The 26,229-nt window shown below is 43.2% G+C and overlaps 1 protein-coding gene across 4 annotated transcripts in view; it reads left to right on the forward strand.

The window, feature by feature from the left end:
* Nucleotides 1-26,229, forward strand: part of myom2b (myomesin 2b) — a 215,749-nt gene that overhangs the window by 112,739 nt on the left and 76,781 nt on the right. For all 4 annotated transcript variants that reach the window (XM_063038773.1, XM_063038763.1, XM_063038783.1 and 1 more), the window contains exons 6-14: nt 827-919; nt 11,916-12,004; nt 12,094-12,144; nt 13,465-13,629; nt 17,854-18,015; nt 19,885-20,026; nt 21,043-21,242; nt 23,238-23,291; nt 25,946-26,073. In XM_063038773.1, coding sequence (XP_062894843.1) covers nt 827-919; nt 11,916-12,004; nt 12,094-12,144; nt 13,465-13,629; nt 17,854-18,015; nt 19,885-20,026; nt 21,043-21,242; nt 23,238-23,291; nt 25,946-26,073 — 1,084 coding nt within the window. The remainder of the gene's footprint in view (nt 1-826; nt 920-11,915; nt 12,005-12,093; nt 12,145-13,464; nt 13,630-17,853; nt 18,016-19,884; nt 20,027-21,042; nt 21,243-23,237; nt 23,292-25,945; nt 26,074-26,229) is intronic.

A 26,229-nucleotide genomic window follows, 5' to 3' on the forward strand; every position in this document is an offset into this window, starting at 1 on the left:
TGAACCTACCTCTCACCTTCAATGCATGCTCTCTGGTATTAGATATTTCAACCCTGAGAAACAGATACTCCTCGTCTGCTCCATCTATGCTTCTCATAATCTTATAAACTTCTATCGGATCTCCCCTCGGTCTCCGGCATTTTAGAAAATTTGCAGGCCAGTTCCAAAACATGATGGTTGGTGAAATGTAGGTGTTGCAGAACCTCAGATTCAGATTTAATTATTTATCATCTGTACATTGCCATTTATAGTGAAATGCTTAGTTTGCTCTAACAACCAAGACAACATAAGGATGTGCTGGGTCAGTCCGCAAATGTCACCACACATTCTGGTGCCACGATGTTCAGCAGAACAACGCAAGCAACAACAACAATAGAACAGCAACAAAACAACGGAAAAACATGTCCCTTACCTCCCAACCACCCACCAACCCAAACCTGGTGCCATGACACTCGTGGCTTCTGGACCTCTTGCCAGACAGCAGCAGCGAGAAGAGGGTAGGACCGAGTGGAATTCCAAGGTTGATGTACAAATAGGTACAAACATACTTGAGGATAAGTTTCTCTTAAAAAGAACATGAAAGTGATGTTAATTAATCTAATCTATTGACAGAGAATTTCCACAATCCCAGATGTCCCAAATGTTTATCAGCCAGGAAAAAACTGTAGGAAATGTAGGAAGTCTCTACTTATTTATGATTCAGTGGGGTGACAAGGGATAAGTACTTCCTTTAACTTCCTCCTCATGCGTCACCATCTGGATAAACACTGGTCATTCCCCTTGGTTGAATAGCAGTCAAACTGACCTGTTTGTATTTTGTTGGTAGGTATAAAGATGACATCTACATTGACCAGACAGGAATACCAGCCAAATACAGGATGGATAGTTATCATGGTGTCCACTCCTTGGAGATTAACAGGTGAGTTGGTATAGCAGAATAAAGAAATCCCAGGGAACCCATGGTAACCAATGGTTATTCTTCCAACATTCCTGCAAAAATGGAGTGATGTAGCACAGAAGGTTTTATCCAATTGTGTGTGTCAGTACAGCTCTTAATGTTACCACTTATTCAGGTTTCATTACCCTTTCTGGCCACACATTTCAGATCTCAAAACTCAGGTCAAGACTTTCCTGGCTTTACCACAGCCTTGTCTCACTTAACTCACATCTGTGTCCTTCATCACCAATCATGGAGTTATAGAGCACAGAAACAAGACTTTCAGCTCAACTTGCCCATACTGACCAAGATGCCCATCTAAGTTAGACCAAATTGCTCAAGTCTGGACAATGTCCCTCTAAACCGTTCCTATTCATGTACGTTTCCAGTGTCTTCTAAATATTGTTATTGTACCTGCCTCAACCACTGCTAGCAAGTTCCACATTATAGTGTACAAAACATTCCCCTCTCACCTTGAAGCTGTGATCAGTAGACCATAAGACAAAGGAGCAGAAGTCAGCCATTCAGCCCATCAAGTCTGCTCCGCCATTTTTATCATGAGCTGATCAATTCTCCCATTTAGTCCCACTCCCCCGCCTTCTCACCATAACTTTTGATGCCCTGGCTACTCGGATACCTATCAATCTCTGCCTTAAATACACCCAATGACTTGGCCTCCACTACCACCCATGGCAACAAATTCCATAGATTCACCACCCTCAGACTAAAAAAATTTCTTTGCATCTCTGTTCTGAATGGGCGCCCTTCAATCCTTAAGTCATGCCCCCTCATACTAGACTCCCCCATCATGGGAAACAACTTTGCCACATCCACTCTGTCCATGCCTTTCAATATTCGAAATATTTCTATGAGGTCTCCCCTCATTCTTCTAAACTCCGAGGAATACAGTCCAAGAGCGGACAAACGTTCCTCATATGTTAACCCTCTCATTCCCGGAATCATTCTAGTGAATCTTCTCAGTACCCTCCAACGTCAGCACATTCTTTCTTAAATAAGGAGACCAAAACTGCCCACAGTGCTCCAAGTGAGGTCTCACCAGCGCCTTATAGAGCCTCAATATCACATCCCTGCTCCTATACTCTATTCCTCTAGAAATGAATGCCAACATTGCATTCGCCTTCTTCACCACCGACTCAACCTGGAGGTTAACCTTAAGGGTATCCTGCACGAGGACTCCCAAGTCTCGTTGCATCTCAGAACTTTGAATTCTCTCCCCATTTAAATAATAATCTGCTCGTTTATTTCTTCTGCCAAAGCGCATAACCGTACACTTTCCAACATTGTATTTCATTTGCCACTTCTTTGCCCATTCTTCCAATCTATCCAAGTCTCACTGCAGACTCTTTGTTTTCTAAGCACTACTGGCCCCTCCACCTATCTTCGTATCATCAGCAAACTTAGCCACAAAGCCATCTATTCCACAATCCAAATCGTTGATGTTCAACGTAAAAAGAAGCAGCCCCAACACGGACTCCTGTGCAACACCACTGGTAACCGGCAGCCAACCAGAATAGGATCCCTTTATTCCCACTCTCTGTTTCCTGCCAATCAGCCAACTCCCTATCCACATATATAACTTTCCCGTAATTCCATGGGCTCTTATCTTGTTAAGTAGCCTCATGTGTGGCACCTTGTCAAAGGCCTTCTGAAAATCCAAATATACAACATCCACTGCATCTCCCTTGTCTAGCCGACTTGTAATTTCTTCAAAAATTTCCTCAGTAGTTCTTGATACCCCAATTCTGAGAAAAAGACTGTGCGCATTCACCCTATCTATAACCCTTATGATTTTATACACCTCCATAAGATCTCCCCTCCGTCTTTTGCATTCCAGCAAAAAAAAGTCCTAGCTGGTCCAACCTCTTCCTATAATTCAGTCCCTGGAGCCCTGGCCAAATCCTTGTAAATCTCTTCTGTCTTTCCAGTCTGGTAGCATCTTTCCTGTAACAGACTGACCTGGCATGGATAACGTCACTCACCACAGCTCTGAGCTGATTCCACAACCTCATTCAAGGGTTCTACAACTTGTGTTCTTAGAATTATTTGTTACTTTTTATTTGCATAGTCTGTCTTCTTTTGCATATTGGCTGTTTATCAGTCTTTGTTTATGTATAGTTTTTCATCAATTCTATTGTATTTCTTTATTTACCTATAAATGCCTGCAGGAAAATAAGTCTCAAGATAGTATTCAAGACCGTAAGACCATCAGATACTTGAGCAGAATTAGGCTATTTGGCCCATCAAGTCTGCTCTGCCATTTCATCATTGCTGATCCAATTTTCCTCTCAACCCCAATCTCCAATATGGTAACATGTATGTACTTTGATAATAAATTTACTTTGATTTTTACCTAAACTGCACATAGTAAATAATGTGGCCTCACCGGTGTCTGATACAACTGCAACGTAAGCCAATCTTTCTCCCTCACAAAACCCCTTCTCCTTACTTACTTTGAACAATTCACAACCTTCACCATCCCCCAAACCTTCATCATTCCTCCTTCCTCATGGATAGAGCCTACCTTCTCTGGTCTGCCATCATTATTGAACATAAGACCACAAGACATTGGAGCAGAATTAGGCCAGTGAGTCTGATCTGCCATTGCATTATGGCTGATTTATTATCCCTCTCCACCCATTCTCCAGCCTTCTCCCTGTAATCTTTGACACCCTGACTGCTTTAAATACACTCAATGACTTGGCCTTAACAGCCGTGTGTGACAATGAATTCCACAGACTCATCACCCTCTGACTTAAGAAATTCCTCCTCATCTCTTCTACTTTGGGAAATTTCTGCACCCTCTCTCAAATCTTGACGCTCTTTGCTTGATGCCAAGAATTGATCACAATATTCCTGCTGGATTTTACAAAAAAAATTATGAAGTTTTTACTTAGTATCCTTGCTTGAGTCTGTCCATGGGTTGGATTGTATAATTGGCCTGTTGATGGTTTTTGTAAAAACCATGAGTGTGTCAAATTGATGGGATTGCTGTGATTTCTCACTGAGGGGTGGAATGCACTGAAATGCCTGCTGCATTAGTGCAGCAAGATGGACCATTACTGAACTGAGGGACTGGATGTAATGTGCATCAGGCCCTCAGCACATTACGCAGGATATTGCTGAACCTTCAGTCACACACACTTTCATTTTAATGTAGTCACATAACTTCAATAAAAAGTTAAGTTTAGCAAAGCTTTATAAAATTCACTTTAATTCACTGCACAATCGTAGTGTAACAGTGCTATTTTGATATTTACCTTTACTATATTTTCATCCGCATTAATTTTCACTTTTTATGATTGAAACAAATTCCAATGGACCCGGAGAGTTGGCGTTCTTCCTAGAGAAGACAGCAAGAACTGGAAAAACAAGAAGGCTTCTGAAATGTGTGACATCTGACTTGTGCTACGTTGTGTGAATTAGTGTTTTAATTTGAATACGCCCAGTATTCTTGAATTCTCTCTACCCGTGATAATCTCCAATTCTTTCATCTTCAATAAACACATTCACATCAATCAGCTCCAATTTCTCCCTGGCTCCTCTCTGCCTCCCTTCAGAGAATGGAATGTCTGCCAAGATGAGGAATGCAGCTTGCTCCCTTTGGATTCTATGGGTGGGGACTGCTTCAGATTCTTGCAGCCAGCATCGAAGTATCCAGAGAATGGATGATTTGATTACCCTGAGCCTTAACTTGGTTCATTTCCGAGACTACAGACACAGGAAAATAGGCAGCAGGGAAATTCATGTGCATATTTTGTGATTTGTCTCCTTGGACAATGATGTAGTTCTCACATTGTTCATTTATGGCAGATTTAAACAGATGATGTCATCTGCTTTCCACATGTATACTGTGCCACACCAGTGACAGCTGGTCTCACTAAAATGCTGAGCTGACGTGACTGGATCTCCACTCTTCCCCAGAAGATTAAGTTTTCTTGGCTAACACCTTGTTACCAAGGGCATGTTAAGACAGTGATATGAGCTCTTTCTAATTCTGTTACATGGCCCTCAAAGTATCTGGTACATAGCTTTTTATAACAACTTATCTGAAAATAGTGTTACTGCCTCTCATATACCTAATGTAATTTTCAAATTAAATTCTTAGGGATATTAAGATAAAAGATTTTTGGAAAATAATCAGCCTACTAATGTTGCAATCTGTTATTTTTATAGATAACTTATAACTTTGTACTGAAGAAGACCTGCTCCATCAGCAGAGACATAAAACCACACCTCATGGAAAAAAGCCCTTTGGCCCACCTGGCCATGCTGACCAAGATGCCCATCTTAGTTAGTCCCATTTGCCTTCATTTGGCCCAGGTCCCCCTGAACCTTGCCTATCCATGTATCTGTCCAAGTGTCTTTTAAATGTTGTTATTGTAGCTGCCTTAATGACTTCTTGCACAAACAGGAGAAAATCAACTGATACTGGAGGAACTCAGCAGGTCAGGCAGCACCTATGGAAAGGAATAAATAGTCGACGTTTCAGGCCGAGACCCTTTATCAGGACTTTTGATGAAGTATCTTGGCCTGAAACATTGACTGTTTATTCCTTTCCATGGATGGTGCCTGACCTGTTTAGTTCCTCCAGCATTTTGTGTTGACTTCTAGCAGCTCATTCCATATAGACACATGCCACTTTGTGAATAAATTGCCCCCAACTTCCCCTTTAAATCTTTCCCCTCTCACCTTAAACCCATGTCCTCTTTGTGAATGTTGCAGTCCTCAGAAGGTATGGCATGAATATAACATGTATGGCATGGTGGGGAGTCCTAGGCTAAAGGAATATTGGTAGTCATTCTTCTGAAGGTAAAGTAGCAGCATGCAACAATTCTCAATGATTATATTTGCCTCCACCATCAGAATCCAAATGGACCATGAACACTACACCAATGTATTCTTGCTCTCTTTTTGCACTACTAATACTATATATACGAGGGGTAATTGATATGTTCGTGGCCTGAGGTAGAAGGAGTCAATTTTAGAAAACCTAGCACATTTATTTTTCAACATAGTCTCCTCCTACATTTACACACTTAGTCCAGCGGTCGTGGAGCATACGGATCTTGGACCTCCAGAAAGTGTCCACAGATGGGTAATTGATAAGTTCGTAACCTAAGGTGGAAGGAGATGAGTTATACAGATCTCCTTACATGCACATTCAGGTCAACTCTTTGATTATGCAGAAAGTTTGAAGTTAATAACCCACCTCCTTCTACCAAAGGCCATGAACTTATCAATCACCCCGATGAGTTATTAATTGATGAGTTATTAACTTCAAACTTTCTGCATAATCACTCAGAGTTGAACTGCATGTGCATGTAAAGAGAGCTGTATAACTCATCTCGTTCTACCTTAGACCACAAACTTACCAATCACCCCTGCTGTGGACACTTTCTGGAGGTCCAGGATCCGTATGCTCCACGACCGCTGGTCTAAGTGTGTAAATGTAGGAGGGGACTAGGTTGAAAAACAAATGCGCTACGTTTTTGACTCCTACCGTAGGCCACGAACTTATCAATCACCCCTCGTATTTTTATTGTTATTTATCAGGTCCCACCATCTGCAGGCCTTCGCCACCTCCATCCATCACCTCTGTTATGATTCCCAACCTTCACCCTTCCTAACTCTATGTGCCTATTACTCTCCCCATTTTGGTCCACCCATCACCTGCCAACTCTTGCTCCAGCCCTTCTCCTCACCTCTTTACACTCGTTATCTCCCCTCCATTAAAGCACAGTGTGAATGGTTCCAGGGGCAGTGTTTTGTTCTCTGTGTGAGATATGGGAATTCTGGGAGACCTCCAGTCTCCCGGATAAACACACCTGCACCAGGTGGACCGAGCTGCAGCTCAGCCAAGAATGTGTTAAGGAACTGGAGCTGCAGCTCGATGGCGTACATATGATAGGAGCTACAGGGAAGTTGCAGAAGGCAGTTGACTAGGGACTGTCAGGAGAAGGAAGGGAAATGGGCAACCACTGCAGAGTACCCCTGTGGCTGATCCCCTCAGTAAGTATACCACATTGGTTATTGTTGAGGGGATGACCTACCGGGGGAGCCGCAGTGACCAGGTCTCTGGCACCGAGTCAGGACCTGTGGCTCAGCAGAAAAGAGAGGTGAAGAGGACTGCAGTAGTAACAGGAGATCCCATAGTTAGAGGAACAGATGAGATTCTGTGGACGCAATAGAGACACCTGGATAGCATGTTGCCTCCCAGGTGCCAGGGTTAAGGATATCTCGGATCAAGTTCATAGCATTCTAAAGGGGAAAGGTGAGCAACCAGAAGCCTTAGTACATATTGGCAACTATGACATTTGGTAGGAAAGGTGAGGAGGTCCAGAAGAGAAATTCTAGGAACCTAGGTAGAAAGCTGAAAAGCAGGACCTCCAGTGTAGTAATCTCTGGATTGCTGCCTATACCACATGCCAGTGAAGGTAAGAATAGGATGACTTGCCAGATGAATGCATGGCTGCGGTACTGGTGAAGGGGGCAGAGGCTCAAAATCATTAGGAGCTCTTCTGTGGAAGGTACAACCTGTACGAAAGGGCTGGGTTACACTTGAACCCAAGGGGGATCAAGTTCCTTGTGAGCAGGTTTGCTGGAGCTGTTTGGAAGGGTTTAAACTAATTTGGCGAGGGATGGGAACTGGAGTGATAGGGCTGAGGATGACGTAGTTGGTTTATAAACAGAAACAGTGTGTAGTGAGACTGTTAGCAAGGATAGGCTGATGATAGGGCAAAATTGCAGTCAGTGGGATGAGTTGCAATGTAAAAGGGGGCACAAATTTGAAAAGCGTGATGAATACAAGTCCGAAGGTGTTATACTTGAATATACGCAGTATACGGAATAAGATAGATGAACTTATAGCACAGTTACAGATTTGCATGTATGATGTTGTGGGCATCACTGAATCATAGCTGAAAGAACATTATAGCTGTGATCTTAATATCCAAGGATACACATTGTATCAAAAGGCCAGGCAGGTAGGCAGAATGGATGGAATGCCTCTGTTGGTAAAAAATGAAATCAAATCATCAGAAAGAGGATCGGCAGGTGTGGTATTGTTCTGGGTAGAGCTAAGAAACTGCAAAAGACCCTGAAGGGAGTTATCTACAGACTCTGAAAAATGTGATCTACAAATTACAATGGGAGATAGAAAATGATTATCAAAAGGGTAATATTATGACAGTCATAGGGGGTTTCAATATGCAGGTAGATTGGGAAAATTAGGTTGATTCTGAATCCAAAGAGGGGAAATTTGTAGAATGCCTACACGATGGCTATTTAGAACAGCTTGTAATGGAGTCAACTAGGGGATCAGTTTTTCTAGATTGGGTGTTGTGCAATGAATCGTAATTGATTGAAAAATTTAAGGTAAAGGAATTGTCAGGGGCCAGTAATCATATTTTGATAGAATTCACCCTGCGATTTGAGAAGGAGAAGCTAAAGTCAGATGTATCAGTATTACAGTGGAGTAAAGGGAATTACAGAGGCATGATAGAAAAGCTGGCCAAAATTGCTTTAAAGGAAACACTAGCAGGGATGATGGCAAAGCAGCAATGGTTGGAGTTTCTGGGAGCAATTCAGAAAGAGCAGGATAGATACATCCCAAGGAAGAAGTAGTATTCTGAAGGCAAGATGATGCAACCATAGCTCACAAGAGAAATCAAAGAGATGGCATATAATAAAGCAAAAAATAGCGGAAAGTGAGAGGATTAGAAAGCTTTTAAAAACCAACAGAATGCAAGAAAAAATTCATAAAGAAGGAAAAGATGAAATATGAAAGTAAGCTTACTTTCATAATAAAGAGGATACCAAAAGTTTCTTCAGATTTATGGAGTATAAAAGAAAGGCAGACCACTAGAAAATGATGCTGGAGAAGTAGTAATGGGGGACAAGGAAATGGCAGATGAATTGAATAAGTATTTTGCATCAGTCTTCACTGTGGAAGACACTAGCAGTTTGTGGAAGTTCAAGAGTGTCAGGGGGCAGAAGTGAGTGCAGTTGCTATTGCTAGGGAAACTGAAAGGTCTGAAGGTAGTTAAGTCCCCTGGATCAGATGGTGTTACACCCCAGTGTTCTGAAAAAGGTGGCTGAAGAGATTGAGGAGACATTAGTAATGATCTTTCAGGAATCAGTGGAGTGTAGCATAGTTCTAGAGTACTGGAAAATTGCAAATATCACCCCACTCTACAAGAAGTGAGAAAGACAGAAGAAAGGATATTATAGGTCAGTTAGTCTGACCTCAATGGTTGGGAAGATGTTGGAGTTGATTATTGAAGAGGTGGTTTCAGGGTACTTGGAGGCACATGATAAAATAGGCCAAAGTCAGCATGGTTTCCTTAAGGGAAAATCTTGCCTGAGGTATTCTTTAAAGAAATAACAAGCAGGATAGACAAAGGAGAATCGGTGGCTGTTGTGTACTTGGATTTTCAGAAGGCCTCTGCCAATGTCCCACACATGAGACTGACTAATAATCTGAGAGCCCATGGTATTGCAGAAAAGATACCAGCAATGGAGAGAGTATTAGCAGATTAGCAGGTGGCAAAGAGTGGGAATAAAGGGAGCCTTTTCTGATTGGCTGCCAGTGACTAGTGGTGGTACATAGGAGTCTGTGCTGGAACTACTTTTTGTTGTATGCCAATGATTTGCATGACAGAATTGAAGGCTTTATGGTCAAGTTTGCAGACGATATGAAGATAGGTGGAGGGGTAGTAGTGTTGAGCAAGCAAATAGGACTTAGATGGATTAGGAGAATGGGCAAAGAAGTGGCAGATACTTTATACTTTATTGTCGCCAAACAGTTGATACTAGAACGTACAATCATCACAGCAATATTTGATTCTGCGCTTCGCGCTCCCTAGAGTACAAATTGATAGTAAATATTAAAAATATAAATTATAAATCATAAATAGAAAATAGAAAAGGGAAAGTAAGGTAGTGCAAAAAAACCGAGAGGCAGGTCTGGATATTTGGAGGGTATGGCCCAGATCCGGGTCAGGATCTGTTCAGCAGTCTTATCACAGTTGGAAAGAAGCTATTCCCATATCTGGCTGTACGAGTCTTCAAGCTCCTGAGCCTTCTCCCAGAGGGAAGAGGGACGAAAAGTGTGTTGGCTGGGTGGGTTGTGTCCTTGATTATCCTGGCAGCACTGCTCCGACAGCATGCGGTGTCAAGTGAGTCCAAGGACGGAAGATTGGTTTGTGTGATGTGCTGTGCTGTGTTCACGATCTTCTGCAGCCTCTTCCGGTCTTGGACAGGACAATTTCCATACCAGGTTGTGATGCACCCTAGAAGAATGCTTTCTACGGTGCATCTATAAAAATCAGTGAGGGTTTGAGGGGACAGGCCAAATTTCGTTAGTTTTCTCAGGAAGTAAAGGCGCTGGTGGGCGTTCTTGGCAGTGGACTCTGCTTGGTTGGACCTAGTCAGGCCATTTGTGATATTGACCCCGAGGAACTTAAAGCTTTTGACCTGTTCCACTTGCGCACCACCGATGTAAATGGGGTCGTGCAGTCCGCTACTCCTTCTGAAGTCAACAACCAATTCCTTTGTCTTGCTGACGTTGAGGGATAGGTTATTGTCTTCGCACCATGCCACCAGGTTCTTAATTTCCTCTCTGTACTCAAACTCATCATTACCCAAGATATGACCTACAATTATTGTGTCATCAGCAAACTTATATATTGAGTTTGATGGAAACTTGGCTGCAGAATCATGGGTGTACAGTGAGTACAGCAGGGGGCTGAGTACACAGCTTTGTGGGGCACCGGTGCTCGGAGTGATTGTAGAGGAGAACTTGTCCCCTATTTTTACAGCCTGGGTCCTGTCTGTGAGGAAGTTGAAGATCCAACTGCAGATCTGAGTGCTAAGGCCCAGGTTCCGGAGCTTAGGAATCAGTTTATTTGGAATGCTGGTATTAAAGGCAGAGCTGTGTTGAATGCAGTGTTGGACAGTGTGTGTCATTCTCTTTGGTAGAAGAAATAAGAATGTTAACTATTTTCTAAATGGTGAGAAATTCAAAAATCTAGGAGCAAAGGAACTTGGGAGTCCTCATGGTGGATTCTCTAAAGATTAACTTGCAGGTTGAGTCAGTGGTGAGAAAGGCAAATGCGATGTTTACATTCATTTCAAGAAGACTAGAATATAAAAGCAAATATGTAATGTTGGGGCTTTATAAGGCACTGGTGAGGGCTCGCTTGGAGTATTGTGAACAGTTTTGGGCCCCTTATCTAAGACAGGAAGTTTTGACATTGAAGAGGGTTCAAAGGAGGTTACTAAAATGAATCATCTATTGCAACGTTTATCATATGAGACACATTTGATAGTTCTGGGCCTGTACTCACTGGAATTCAGAAGAATGATGGAGTTCTCATTGAAACCTTTTGAATATTGAAAGGCTTAGATAGAGTGCATGTGGAGAGGATAAACTTATAGTGGGCGATTCTAGGACCAGAGAGTACAGCATCAGAGTAGAAGGACATCCATTTAGAACCAAGGTGAGGAGGAATGTCTTTAGCCAGAGGGTGGTGAATCTGTGAAACTCTTTGCCACAGGCGGCTATGGAGGCCAAGTCATCAGGTATATTTAAAGCAAAGGTTATAGATTCTTAATTAGTCAGGGAATGAAGAGGAGTAGGCAGGAGACTGGGGCTGAGAGAGGAAATACTTCAGCCATAATGAAATGGCAGAGCAGACTCAATGTGCCACATGGCCTAATTCCACTCCTATTTCTTATGGTCTTGTGGCCTCTATCTTTCAGTCCTGATGAAGGGTCTCAACCCAAAACATCAACTGTCCATTTCCTTCCGTATATGGTAGTTTCTACTAGTGAAGGAATTAACATGGGGCTCTCTCCCTTTCCTGTACTCCCTGAAACCTCTTCACATAGCAGCTAGAGCAAAGGTGACATCAGCCTTGGTGTGCAGTGGTTAACTCCGGTTTGCTTCACTTTGCAGATGCTCGACCAACGACACAGCGCAGTACACGGCTGTGGCCTTCAACATCCACGGGGAGGCTTCGTGCTCTGCTGCCGTCATTGTCAAACGTGAGTTAGCCTGTTCAGATTAACTTCCAGGTCCAGGGTGTGTGTGCTGCTTAAAGTGACCACATGTCTGAATTGTTGTCTTCCTGTAGGATTCCGAGGCGATGAGGAACCTTACCACTCGGTCCTGCTGCCAGTGAAACGTGAGTAGATCCCAGTCAATGCATCTGTCAATGTGGCTTGTGGCAAATTCCACACTGATTGTGGCCATAGTCAGCACCCGGCATGAAGCTCTGGTCAGCTTTGATCTTCCTCTTCCATTTCTAGAAGACTCTAATCTCTCTTGAAAGGCCTAGATAGAGGGGACTTGCAGAGAATGTTTCCTCTTAAAGGGGGGTCTCAAACATGAGGCATAGCCTCAAAATGGAGGGATATCCCTTTAGAACTTCTTTAGCCAGAGGTTTGTAAATCTGTGAAATTCATTGCCACGACAGATGTGGAGGCTAAGTTATTGGATATATTTAAAGCAGAGGTCGATAGATACTTGAGTATTCAGGGCACCAAAGGTTATGGGGAAATGGAGAAGAATGGGGTTGAGGGGGATAATAAATCAGCCAGGATGGAATAATGGAGCAGATTCAATGAACCAAACGACCTAATTCTGCTCCTATGTCTTATGAGCAAGTAGTCTTACGGTCTGCACAGATTCACCGCCCTCTGGCGAAAGAAATTCCTCCTCATCTTCGTTCTAAATGGATGTCCCTCTATTCTGAGTGAATGTGTGAAGATATGTAGATAGAGGAATCCCTGTGCTTCAGAGTAGTTGGTATTTGTTCATCATTGTCACATGTACTGAGATACCTTTGAAAGTCTTTTGTTTATGTGCCATCCAGTCAGATAATTCTTCCATCAATTACAAGACTTTGAGAGAGGAAACTTTGGCTCACACTGACTATCTGTGCATCCTTAATCACCAAGTGAGTGCAGGCTGCACCTTATGGGCCACCTGTACTGCACATTCTCTGTGTCTCTATTCTGCATTCTGCTTCCCTTTTGTGTCAGAATCAGTGCTACACATAAAAATCACTCGAAGGTACAAGGTAAGTAAATAGTCATTTTAATGTCTTGCTCTGTACTGCTGCCACTGAACAACAAATTCCACAACATAGCCTCAGTGGCACCTTAATTAGGTTTTCCTGTACTCCTGCTTGTTAATGCAAATGGCTAATCAGCCAATTATGTGGCAGCAACTCAATGCATACAAGCTTGCAGACATGGTCAAGATATTCAGTTGTTGTTCAGACCAGACATAAGGATGAGGAAGAAATGTGATCCAAGTGACTTTGACGGTGGAATGGTTGTTGGTGTCATATGGGGTGGTCCAAGTTTCTCAGAAACTGAAGATCACCTGGGATTTCCCTGCACGGTATACAGAGTTCACAGAGAATGATGTGAGAAACAAATAAACACCCAGTCAGCAGCAGTTCTGCTAACATGCTGATTTTCTCTCTTTCTCTCAACAGTTCCACTGCTGTCACCCCCCATTTTCACACAGATAGACATCCAGTACAGTGAGAAATTTGGGGTGAGCTTCGGAACTGAAGGGGAGACGATGATCCTGACCTGCCGAATGATCCTGACTCCGAACATCCACCGACTCCAGCCGGAAGCCATTTGGTACAGGGATGGTAAGTGAATGTTCCTGGCATTCCGCCTGCTGTGTGAGAATCGGGAAAAGAGTCTGCTTTAAGCTGGTGGGACAAATGAGAGGTTTTCCTTGCCCAATCCACTCTTGGAGGAGATTCCTACTCTGCTTACAGTTTTCCTTGTTTCCTGATCCTTTAATGACCTCTTTAAGAACACACACAGACCATACAACTGTACAGCACCAGAATAAGGCCTTCTGTCTGTGATGTTGAGCTGAACTAATTAAATTAGTAATCAAGTGACTGACTAACCTAATCCCCTTCAGGATACACAATGCCCATATCCCTCCATTTCCTGCACGTTCATGTGCCTGTCTAAGAGCAGGCAGTATCCATCGTTAAGGACACCCATCACCTAGGACATGCCCTCTTCTCATTGCTACTATCGAGCAGGATGTACAGAAACCTGAGTATGTACTCCCAGTGTTTCAGGGACAGTTCCTACCCCTCCACCATCAGATTTCTGAGTGGACAGTAACTGACCCATGAACACTGCCTCACTATTTTTAATCTCCTCTTGCACCACTTATTTAATTTAAAATTTAATATCGTAAAAATAATTTACAATATTTCTTATTGTAAATTATAGTATCTGTATGTATTGCACTGTAGTGCTGTCACAAAGCATCAAATTTCATGACATATGTCAGTGATATTAAACCTGATTCTGAACGCCACACTTTAACCTTAACCCCCTTAACGCTAGGGTCTTTATCGTTAACCTCCCGCATGTTGTGTTTGGCTCCTGATCCCAGCATCTGCAGTCTCTTCTATCTTTGCTTCAGTGAGAACAATCCAGTTGTCACTCCCTGACCCTTTCCCTGTGGCCCTCTGGGATTTTCTCTTCAAATATTTCCATCAAAATCATTATAAAACTCTAGTTTGGCCACATCTGGAATATTGCATACAATTCTGGACGCCCCTTGGTAGGAAGGATGTCAAAGCTTTGGAAAGGGTACAGAAGAGGTTTACCAGGATGTTGCCTGGATTAGTGAGCACATTCTATAACAAGAGGTTGGATTAACTAACTTGGTTTGTTTTCTCTGGAGTGGTGGAGGCTGATGGGAGATCTGATAGAGGCTTATAAAATTAGGCATAGATAGAGTAGATAGACAATATCTTTTTCTCAGGGTTGAAATATTTAATACCAGTTGGCATGCATATAAAGTGAGTTGAGGTAGTTTCAAGGGTGATGGGAGAGGCAAGTTTTACACAGAGAGTGGTGTGTGCCTGGAATGTGCTGTCTAGAATGGTGTTAGAGGCAGATACATTAGGGAATTTTAAGAGACATTTAGATAGGCACATAAATGTGAGGAAAATGGATGTATATCGACAGTGTATAGGCAGAAGGATTAGTTTAGTTGTCCATTCCCGTGCTGTACTATTCTATGTTCCATATTCTCCGTTCCAAAGATAAGGACCTCACTCTTTGGGTCTGTCCCACAACCCTGGGACTATTGCTGTAAATAATTTCCAAATCACATCCAAAGCCTTGATGAATCCTGATGCCACTAATGAACACAATTGTCCAGCTGCAGCATGTTAAACACATGGTCTTTTCTTTTGTCCTGAATGACTCTCCTTATAATGGCCAGAAGATTCATCATCTGCATCAACTAATCCGACGAGAATGTACAAGGTATGGTTGGTAAATTTGCAGATGGCACTAAAACAGTGAAGAAGATTATCAAAAATTACACAGGGATTTCGATCAGCTGGGTAAGGGGGTCAAGGAATGGCAAACGGCTTTCGATTTGGAAAGGATGAGGTGTTGCATTTTGAGAAGTTTTATCAGGGTAGGACATTCAAAATGAGGAGTAGGGCCCCAGAGAGCGTTGTGGAACAGGAAAACCTAGAAGTACAGGCGCACGGTTCACTGAAAGTGGTGTCACAGGTAGACAGTGCCAGCTACCCTGCCCTTATCAGTGTGGGCATTGAGTACAAGAGTTATGTTGTCATTGTATAAGGCATTGTTGAGGCGATGCTTGGAATACTATGCACAGTTTGGGTCATCCTGTTATGGGAAAAACATTGTCAAGCTAGAGAGGGTGCAAAGAAGAGTTGCAAGAATGTTGTTGGTACTCAAGGATCTGAGTTCTCTGGAGAGGATGGACAGGCTAGGAGTTTATTCCTTGGAACCCTGGAGACAGGGGTGACCTTATAGAGATGGATTAAATCATGAGGGGCTGAGCAGTCTTATTCCCAGGGTTGTGGAATCAAGAACGAGAGGGTATAGGTTTTAAAATGAGAGGAGAAAAATTTAAGGTTACCTGAGGAGTATCTTCTTCACCCAGAGGGTGGTGAGTATATGTAACAGAAGAAGTGGTTCAGGCAGGTACATTAACAACATTTAAAAGACACTTGGACAGGAAGATGGATAGGAAAGGTTTAAAGGGATGTGGGCCCAACACAGGAAAATGGGACTAGATTAGATGGGAATTTTGGACAGTATAGACCATTTGGGCCAGAGGGCCTGTGTTCATACTGTGTGACTCGATGAATCCCCTCGTCTTCCAAATTGAACCACCAACACTGCCCCAACACTGAAACTTTGAACACCAGAGCGTGTGAACCTCTTGCAGGTTTTCCTGAGAAGTGTAGTGCTAAACAACATTTGATTTTTATATCATTCTCATGTGTATCCACAAGCAATATGATTTACCATCAAAACCTGCAGTTCTCACTTTAGGAAGAAAGCATTCTTCTCAGACAGGGTCACAGCCTGGGGAAGCAAATTCTATCTGGGTAGATCTGTTCAAACTCAAACTGTAGCACAGAAATCCTGGCAGTCAGTGATTTCCAATTCAGATTCAAGTTTAGTTATCACATTGTCAGATCCCAGTAATTTTCAATCCCCGGGTTCTTTTAGGAGTTCAGGAATGAGTGAGAAACTTTGATTAATTGATTATCTGCAATCGTTTATTTTAAAGTTTAAACAAAGATACAGAGCATTTGAAATGAAGTGAGGAGCAGAAAAGCAAAGCAGAGATTAAAGAGATTCAATAAAAAGATAGCATCTTTGATAAATCCATCAGCTTTATAATCAAGATAACAGGAGATTCCTGAGATAACAGAATCCAATCGAAATGTTATATAATTAAAACATTTTTTATATGTATATAATGTGCTAACAGCCAATGAAAAAGGTATTTATAATTGCTATACCACCTTCTTCCAGTAAGCAGGGACCACCACACACTATGAAAAATTTGAGATTGTTAAAAATTCAATTGTTAAAAATACAAATTATGGTTTCTTTTTACTGACATGAGTAAAACTATGATTTTAGTCTGACATTAATAAAATTTAAAAAAAATCAATACCAACAAACATGTACATTGAAACATGCAGTGCAAGGTGTCATTTGCATTAATAACCAACACAACCTAAGGATGCACCAGGAACAGTCGCCACGCATTCCAGCACCAATATAGCATGCCCACAATGTTCAGCAGAACAATACAAGCAGCAAAACAACAACAGCAAAAGCCTCCCAGCCACTCACCCCCTCACACACGCATACAGTCCTCCAGCCCCAGGACAGGCTGCCTCCAGTCCTTGATACTCAGAGGGCATCTTTTAAAAGCCCACTTTCATGGCATTTACCCGTGTATGTGTGCCCATGACAATAAACCTGAACTTAACTTTAATAGCCACTACTTCTACCTACACACTGTCCATGGCTATTACTGACATCTACTGGCAAGATGCTGAACTGCTGGACACTGGTTTTGAATTTAAGTAGCACTTACTTAACATACAAGTTCCTGTTGACAAATTGTACTCATGGACAAAGTATCTGTTGTTTTGGGTTTTGTTGTCGAAAATTATAAAAGTTGATAAATATATTTAGGATCGGGTCTTGATGGCAGATGGTTGAAATCCTGACCACTAAGTCTTGAAACTTGGGCATACTAATATCCAAATAAAGACCACGTTTACTCATGCCAGCTTTGATAAAGAGAGTAAGGAATGTTTTATCTCATTGACTGTATTATAATTGGGTGTTTGTGCAGTGTGCTGAGTGGCACTGAACTATTCTAGAAACGACCTGGTTTCCACTTCCATGGAAGTGAAAGTTCCAGTGGTTTCTCCGATGAGTAATTGACCTACAGTCCTGAGTTTCAGACTTATTTGGTAAGGGTTGGTTTTGATTGACCATGCTCTCTTACATTTCTTCTCCCTTTTATCCTTTGACCTTTGTAGATGTTGAGATAAAGAAGTCGAAGTGGGCCTCGATGCAGTATGCAGAAGGCACTGCCATCCTCACCCTGCCTCACCTGAATAAAGATGATGAGGGCCTGTACACCTTACGCCTGATTACCAGGGGAGGCATTTCCCAGCACAGTGCCTACTTGTTTGTGAGAGGTAAGAAATCTGACCTTGCTTGTGATGAATACATCCCCAGCCCCTTACAGATAGCTATAGAATAATTGTATATAGAATAGTACAGGCCCTTCAACCCATGATTTTGGGCTGACACTTCAAACCACTCTAAGAGCTGTCTACACCAGGGTAGCATAGCACTTAGTGCAATGCTATTACAGCTTGGGATGTTGGAGTTCGGAATTCAATTCCGGTGTCCTCTGTAAGCAAGTTTGTACGCTCCTTCCCGTGTGCATGTGGCTTTCCTCTGGGTGCTCCAGCTTCCTCCTACAGTCCAAAAATCACACCCGTTAGGTTAATTGGTCATTGTAAATTGTCCTGTTCTTAGGGGGTTAAATCCAGTGGGTTACTGGTCGGTGAGGCTAGTTGGGCCAGAATAGACTGTTCTGTGTTGTATCTCTAAATAAAATAAAATAAATAACCTTACCCTCCAATATAGCCCTCCAGTTTTCTGTCATCCCAGTCCCTCCAGTTTTCTGTCCCTTCGGTTTTCTGTCATCCCCGTCCCTCCAGTTTTCTGTCCCTTTGGTTTTCTGCCATCCACATCCCTCCGGTTTTCTGTCATCCAGGTCCCTCCGGTTTTCTGTCATCCCCGTCCCTCCGGTTTTCTGTCATCCCCGTCCCTCCGGTTTTCTGTCATCCAGGTCCCTCCGGTTTTCTGTCATCCACGTCCCTCCAGTTTTCTGTCCCTCCGGTTTTCTGTCATCCCCGTCCCTCCGGTTTTCTGTCATCCCCGTCCCTCCGGTTTTCTGTCATCCAGGTCCCTCCGGTTTTCTGTCATCTACGTCCCTCCGGTTTCCTGGCATCCATGTCCATCTGGTTTTCTGTCATCCAGGTCCCTCTGGTTTTCTGTCATCCAGGTCCCTCTGGTTTTCTGTCATCCAGGTCCCTCCGGTTTCCTGGCATCCACGTCCCTCCAGTTTTCTGTCATCCAGGTCCCTCCGGTTTTCTGTCATCCCCATCCCGCCGGTTTTCTGGCATCCATGTCCCTCAGTCTTCTTTCCGAATGTCAGTAGGACACAGATGAAGAAACTCATTGGCTTATTCCAATTCGAAGGTCTCATCCGTGGGAGATGAGGACACTCCATTGCCACTGAGGTCATTGGTAAAGTTCAGTCATATTACTCCACAGTCTGTACACGATAAGATACAGACATGATCAGCAGAAAGAAACACATTTTTAGAAAACAGTTTCTAAGCATAGAACAGTACAGCACAGTACAGGCCATTTGGTCCATGATGTTGTGCTGACCTTTTAACCTACTTTAAGATCAATCTAACCCTTCACTTCCACATAGCCCTCCATTTTTCCTTCATCCAGGTGCCCATCTAAAAGTCTCTTAAATGTGCCTAATGGATCTGCCTCTGCTATCAGTCCTGGCAGGGTGTTCCACACACTTATCTTTCTGTTTTAAAAAAAAAATTACCTCTGACATCCCCCTATGCATTCGTCCAGTCACCTTAAGGTTAAGTGCCTTGGTATTAGCCACTTCCAGTTTGGGGAAAAAGTCTCTGGCAATCCACTCTATCTATGCCTCTTATTATCTTGTACACCTCTATCAAGTCACGTATCATCCTCCATCACTCCAAAGAGAAAAGCCCAAGCTCACTCACCTTATCCTCATAAGACATGCTCTCTAGTCCAGGTCACATCCTGGTAAATCTCTTCCCATGCCAACTACATATCCCAGCCCTCCACTGCAGATTGTGCTGTAATACAGGTTGCCTGAATATATTCCCCAAACCTGTTTGTGGAAGAGTTTTGACTATAGTTAAGCCAGCCATGAGTGCCTTACTGGACAGAGTGTGCAGGCTGACAGAAATGTTACCCCCTTGTTCTCGCCTCTGTAGATGCCGCCGCCCCAGTGGCTGGAGCCCCAGGAGCACCTATGGATGTCATGTACTACGATGCCAATAAGGACTACGTCATCCTCGCCTGGAAACCACCAAACGTCACCCATGAGAGCCCTGTGATCGGATATTTTGTCGATAGGTATGAACTTGTAGCAGAGAAGGAAGGGAGGAGGGGGTGATCTTCATGCCATCAGTTTAAAGGAGCTCACTGTGTAATCATTTGGTGAGCATCCACCAAAAACAGCATCAGTCAGGGTACTGAGCACAGGAGTTGGGACCTTATGTTGCAGACGTGTAAGTCATTGGTGAGGCTGCACTTGGTGTACTGTGTACAGTTTTTATTATCTTGTTATAAGAAAGACATGGTTAGACTGAAAGGAATAAAGAAAAGATTTACAATCTAGAGAACCTAACGTATAGGGAGAGGTTGGTGGGCTAGGTCTTTATTCCTTAGAACATTCGAGGATGAGGGGCAACCTCGTAGAAGTGTTTGAAATTATGAGAGGCAGAGATGAGGTGGATGTTACAGCCTTTTCCCCAAAGCAGGGGAGTTCAAAATGAGGAGACACAGGTTAGGGTGAGAGGGGAAAGAGTTAAAAGGGACCTGAGGGGCAACTTTATCAGTCACAGGGAGATGAGTTAATGGAACGAGCTGCCAGAGGAAGTGGTTGAGGAAGGTACATTAGTATCATTTAAGAAGAACTTGGATAGGTACATGTAGGGGTGAGGCAAGGAGGGATATGATCCAAATGCTGGAAATTGGGATGAGCTGGGTGAGCTCATTTGTGGATGCATGAGATTCTGCAGATAATGGAAAATTTGATCAACATACATAAAATGCTGGAGGAACTCAGCAGGTGGGGTAGCATCTATGGAGAGAAGTGAACAGCCAACTTTTTTGGTTGAACTCATCAGGTGTTAAAAGAAGGATCTCAACTCAGAATGTCAAATGGTCATCTCCCTCCTTCAATACTGCCTGACCTGCTGAGTTCTCCAGTATTTTGTGTATGGTGTTTGAGCTCATTTGTATTCTGGCCATAACCAAATTTTGATGTCAGAGTAGAACATGACTCTGCACTTGAGGTCTACTTTGGGTGAGGTTGTGGTGTCCATGTCAGTGGTACAAGTGTCTATACCTTCTCACTGTTTCTGCAGGTGTGAAGTTGGGACAGACAACTGGGTCCAATGTAATGATGCTCCGGTTAAAACCTGCAAGTACCCTGTGACTGGCTTGTTTGAAGGCCGGTCCTACATCTTCCGTGTACGAGCCGTCAATAAGAGTGGGATCAGCAAGCCCTCCAGAGTCACGGATGCTGTGACGGCTTTTGACCCTGCTGACTTCGCGAGGCTTCAGAGTGAGTACTTTTCCATTTACAAATTAACATCCCCCAGTACAGGTGACGGAACACTGGACATACGTGCTAAATCACACCAATCCCAGTCCCACCGCACTGTCGATGCAGCCAGTGGGCAAGCTCGACGCTCAGAACAGTTTCTGAATTTATCCGCTGTGTCAAAGACAACCCAGAGCGCAATGAGCTATAAGCAGACTGGGGCCGGCTGGGAGTTTTCTCACTGGAGTGCAGGAGACTAAGGGGTGACCTTATTAAGATTTTTTAAACCATGAGGGGCAGAGATAGGGAAAATGCACATGTCCTCTTCCCCAGGGTAGGAGAGTGGGAAACTAGAGGGCACAGGTTTAGGGTGAAAATGGAAAGATTTAAAGGGATGTGAGGGGAAAATTTTTCATCCAGAGGATGTTCGGTATATGGAATGAGCTGTCAAGGGAGCTGGTTGAGGTGGATACAGATCCAATGTTGGACTGGTACACAGACTGGAGAGGTTCAAAGGGGATATAGAACAATGTTAGGAAGATGGGTTGAGCTCACATGGATATCCTGGTAACATGGATGAGTTGGGCCGAAGGGTCTGTTCTCTGTGGCTCTATAACACTGCGCTGCAATGTGCTGAGGCGGGAGGGAAGATGCCAGGGGTGTGATTGGTGGTGGTGGTGGGGGGGTGTATTTATTTATTTAGAGATACAGCCCATACAGCCCACTGAACCGCACTGCAGAGTAACCCACCTATTTAACACTAGCCTAACCACAGGACAGTTAATCTACCAACTGGTACATCTTTGAAACGTGGAAGGAACTGGAGCACTGTAAAGAAACACACGCAGTGTCCGGGAGGATACACAAGCTCCTTACAGACTGCATCAGAATTGAACTCTGAACTCCGATATAAAGAGGTATAATAGCATTGCGTTAACCACTACCATGGTACCACCTCATGAGGAGATGAGGTGCCCAGGTGGGAGATCAGGTGCCCATAAGCCCAGGTGTAACATGCCCAGGAGAAGGAGATGAGGTGCCCAGGTGGGAGATCAGGTGCCCATGAGCCCAGGTGTAATATGCCCAGGAGAAGGCGATGAGGTGACCAGGTGCGAAGTGTCTAGGTGGTAAATAAGTTGACGTTCTTTGAGCATCGGAACGAGATAGGTAGAAGAGTCAGTGAGGGTGGTAAAAGTGCTGGAACTGGAAGGTTAGAGTCCAGGGGTGTTGGGGAGAGGGGAAAGCGGTCTGCTAATGGGCATTTAGTTCCTCTGGCGTGGAGGAGATTGCATCCCAAGCAGAGGATGCAGTGCACTAGATCAGTAGAGCAACTGCCTCACCTGCAGGGACTGCTTGTATCCCTGGATGGTGGGAACCGGCAAGAGGAGAAACACATCTCCTGTGGTCGGATGGGAGAGAGCAATAAGAGAGGGAGCAGACGGTGGATTAGAGAGTTGTTAAAAGAAGAAATAGTTGCCATTTTGTTTAGATCTTTAATTTTTTCAAGGACCAACTTTATTTGCCACGTACATTTACATGTACAGTGTTTGGAAACTGCTGTGGTGTGTTGGTTAGGGCGTGACATGCAACAACCTTCACAATTATACAGAATGAAGAATTATAAATAAATAAGGTTAAAATACAGATATGGAATGAAAAGTACCCCTCAACAACTTCCCCTCAGCCGTCAGATTTCAGAATGGACAATGAACCCATGAATACTACCTCAATTTTTATTGCTCCCTTTTTGCACTTCTTATTCAATTTAGTTTTGTTATATATGCTTTTTTAATTCATAGTCTCTATTATTATACATTACAATGTACTGATGCCGCAGAACAAGTTTCATGACATATGCCAATGATATTTCATCTGATTCTGATTCTAAGTACATAAATATCAGCATGTAATTACAATGTAAGCCACATTATGAAATGTCTCTTGCAAAGGTTTTTGATCATTTTTGTTCATATCCCTTGCTGAGCACTCTTCTTATGTTGTTGTTTTCTTTCTCAGCCATCCACTTTGATGCAAGTAGACAGATCGTGATTTCCCAGGATGATCTGGAAGGTAGGTTCAATTTCAAATTTTTCCTTTGTGCATCTTAACTCTGGTTATTAAATACATGGATATTGTGTGACTAACAAATGTGTGAAATTCATATCTGCCACTCATTTTGAGGATTAACCTTTTGCCTGCCAAGTTGAAGTGGATCAGAATGCATTGCGATGGATTGTAGCAGCGTGTAAGTGTATAATGTAGAGATTAGTCTAAGGTCAATCTTCAGCTTAGAAAGAAACAGTGTGAAAGTTAGAAATTGAGCAGTTGGCTTGAACTTAATTTCAGTGACAGGAACGGAGCAGGAGAGCAGCTCAAAGGTTGTGGGTTTGAACTCGATCTCCAGCACTCTCTGCATGGAGCTTGCACGTTCTCCCTGGCGCCATGTGGGTTTCATGGCAGGGCTATAAAATATATGGTGCATAATTAGGCCCTTGAGCCCACTGAGTCTGCTCTGGCATTGAATCATTGCTGATTCTTTTTCATCCCCATTCTCCCACTGTCCTGTGACTGTTAACCAGCTTATCAATCAAAAACCTATCACTCTCCAGTCCCCTTGAAACAAATGCAGGCATTGTATTTGCCTTCCTTACCACTGACTCTACCTGCAAGTTAGCATTTAGGGAATCCTGCATGAGGACTCCCAAGTCCCTTTGCTCCTCTGATTTCTGAATTTTCTCCCTGTTTAGTGAGGAGTCCACATAATTTTCTTTATACTAATGTGCATAACCCGACATTTCATGATGCTGTATTCCAGAGGTCACCTCTTTGCCCAATTTAAACATAGTGATGGGATGATACTATATCCCTGGGCCAAGCAATCCCTGCCTCTAAAACTCCTTTGCAAAACTCAGGCATATGGCAAATCCACACGCCCAAGCACAGCTTCTGTCACAGCTGTGATTGTTGTTCAATGTTTCTGAAGCATAAATACTTTTATTTTAAATGTAAAATATCTTTCTACTCCTGTAAACTGTGACAAAATCCCTCTTGTTCCTGACCTTGTTTGAAGAGCCTTCTGGGATGTCCTCCCTCAACCGTGTGCTCCCTGACTCTCCAATGCTGCTTCCTCCTCTATATCCTCCTCTATTTATAAAGATTTCTTAAAAATACATAAGAAACCGGAATCACTTCAAAGACTTTGAACACTATCAAAAATAATTTTAAAAGGTACAAGGCAGATGTCAATTCTTCCATTCGGGCCCACAGTCCCCATCCAAGTGCCCATGTTAAACCAAGACTTGGCACAGGAGACAACTCCCAGGTGGCAGTGTTGCCAAGCTCCTGCTCTGAGACTGGGCTGGAATGGTTGCCAGAACTTGACCAATTTGGAACATAGAACCTAGACATTGAACATTACAGCACAGAAAAGGCCCTTTGGCCTACAATGGTGTGCCAATCTTTTAACCTGCTCTAAGATAAATCTCCTACATAGCCCTCCATTATTCATTCTCAGATTTATCAGCACTTACACTGACCAGTAGAGTTGGTTGCATGCAGGGTGGCTGGAATAACCCAGCAAAACGTGGTCCAGGACTCTGACTCATATAGAGATAATTGGCAATTTGTTTATTATTGTCACATGTATCGAGGTGCATTGGAAAACTTTGTTTTGCATGTTGACCATGCAGATTGTTTCATTACAACAGTGCATTGAGGTAGTACAAGGAAAAGCAGTAGCAATGCAAAATTACATTTACAGAGAAGGTGCAGTGTAGGGAGACAATAAGGTGCAAGGTAGATTGTGAGATGCGATGTCCAGTAGGAACTGTCTTTAAGCCTGGTGATACACAATTCTCAAGGCTTTTGTATCATTGGCCTGAAGAGAGAGAGGGTAAGAGAGAATGACCGGGGTGGGTGGGGTCTTTGACTATGTTGGCTGCTTTACCGGCAGTGAGAAGTGTAGATAGTGTCCATGGAGGGGAAGCTGGCTTCCGTGAGGTGCTGAATTTATGGAAGATGTGATTAATCCAGATAGACTGCTGGAATTAATTGTACAACGTCAACCCAGACTATTATAGAAAATAAAGGGTTAACTTACCTTACTGGGTCTCCAGTGGTGGAATTTAGTCACAGATTAGCCTGTGAATCTCAGACCAGCTTCCAATTCACTGGGTCGTGATCTGAATGACCAGCCCATCCAACTGCATCCCAAATAATTCTTATGAGGACTTATAGTCAATATCTAAACACCCTTTCATGATTGAAATGTGAATCACTTATCTTCCTTCTGATCTGAACTCTTAGAGCATCTTTTCCCAGCCAGTTCCACAGAAATGTAGAAGAGGTGCAGGTTCACTGTAGTCACACTGGAATAGAATATAGAACATTACAGCACAGTACAGGCCTTTTGGTCCCCGATGTTGAATGATAGATAATCTTGGACTAAGACAGAAAATGTTGGATCCAGTCAGGCAGCATCTACGAGAAGAGAAACAGAGTTAATGTTTCAAGTTGAGGATCCATCCAAAGATAAGGAAGGTTCACCTTTATCCTCTATCGTGCAGCCATCTCCAACCAAATGTGATCCTTCTCTTTAGTCTACTTGCACTGGCACAGCAATATTTTTTTTTGGAATTGGTGCTTTAATCTACAAGCATGTATTTGCTATGAGACCTTTAGCCATGCGAACATTAGGAACAGTGATCTTCTTCCACCCCGAACAGGCGATGTGAAGATCCCTGGCCCACCCACAAATGTGCACGCAGCCGAGACCAGCAAGAATTACATCGTGCTCAGCTGGGAACCCCCGGATCCACGGGGCAGGGATCCACTGAAGTACTACGTTGAGAAGGTATTGCATATGTACTCCTGGGATATTGTTGTGACAATTTAATTTTGTTGCCGCCTTAATTTTGCAATTTACAAATAGGTTTTGAGTCTTCAACCTATAACTTCATCTTAAGATGCTGATGGGTTCACTTAAGAAAGGGTGAGGTTTGGTTCAAAG

The sequence above is a fragment of the Mobula hypostoma genome, chromosome 2, assembly GCF_963921235.1.
Source record: "Mobula hypostoma chromosome 2, sMobHyp1.1, whole genome shotgun sequence".
NCBI classification, from domain to species: domain Eukaryota; kingdom Metazoa; phylum Chordata; class Chondrichthyes; order Myliobatiformes; family Myliobatidae; genus Mobula; species Mobula hypostoma.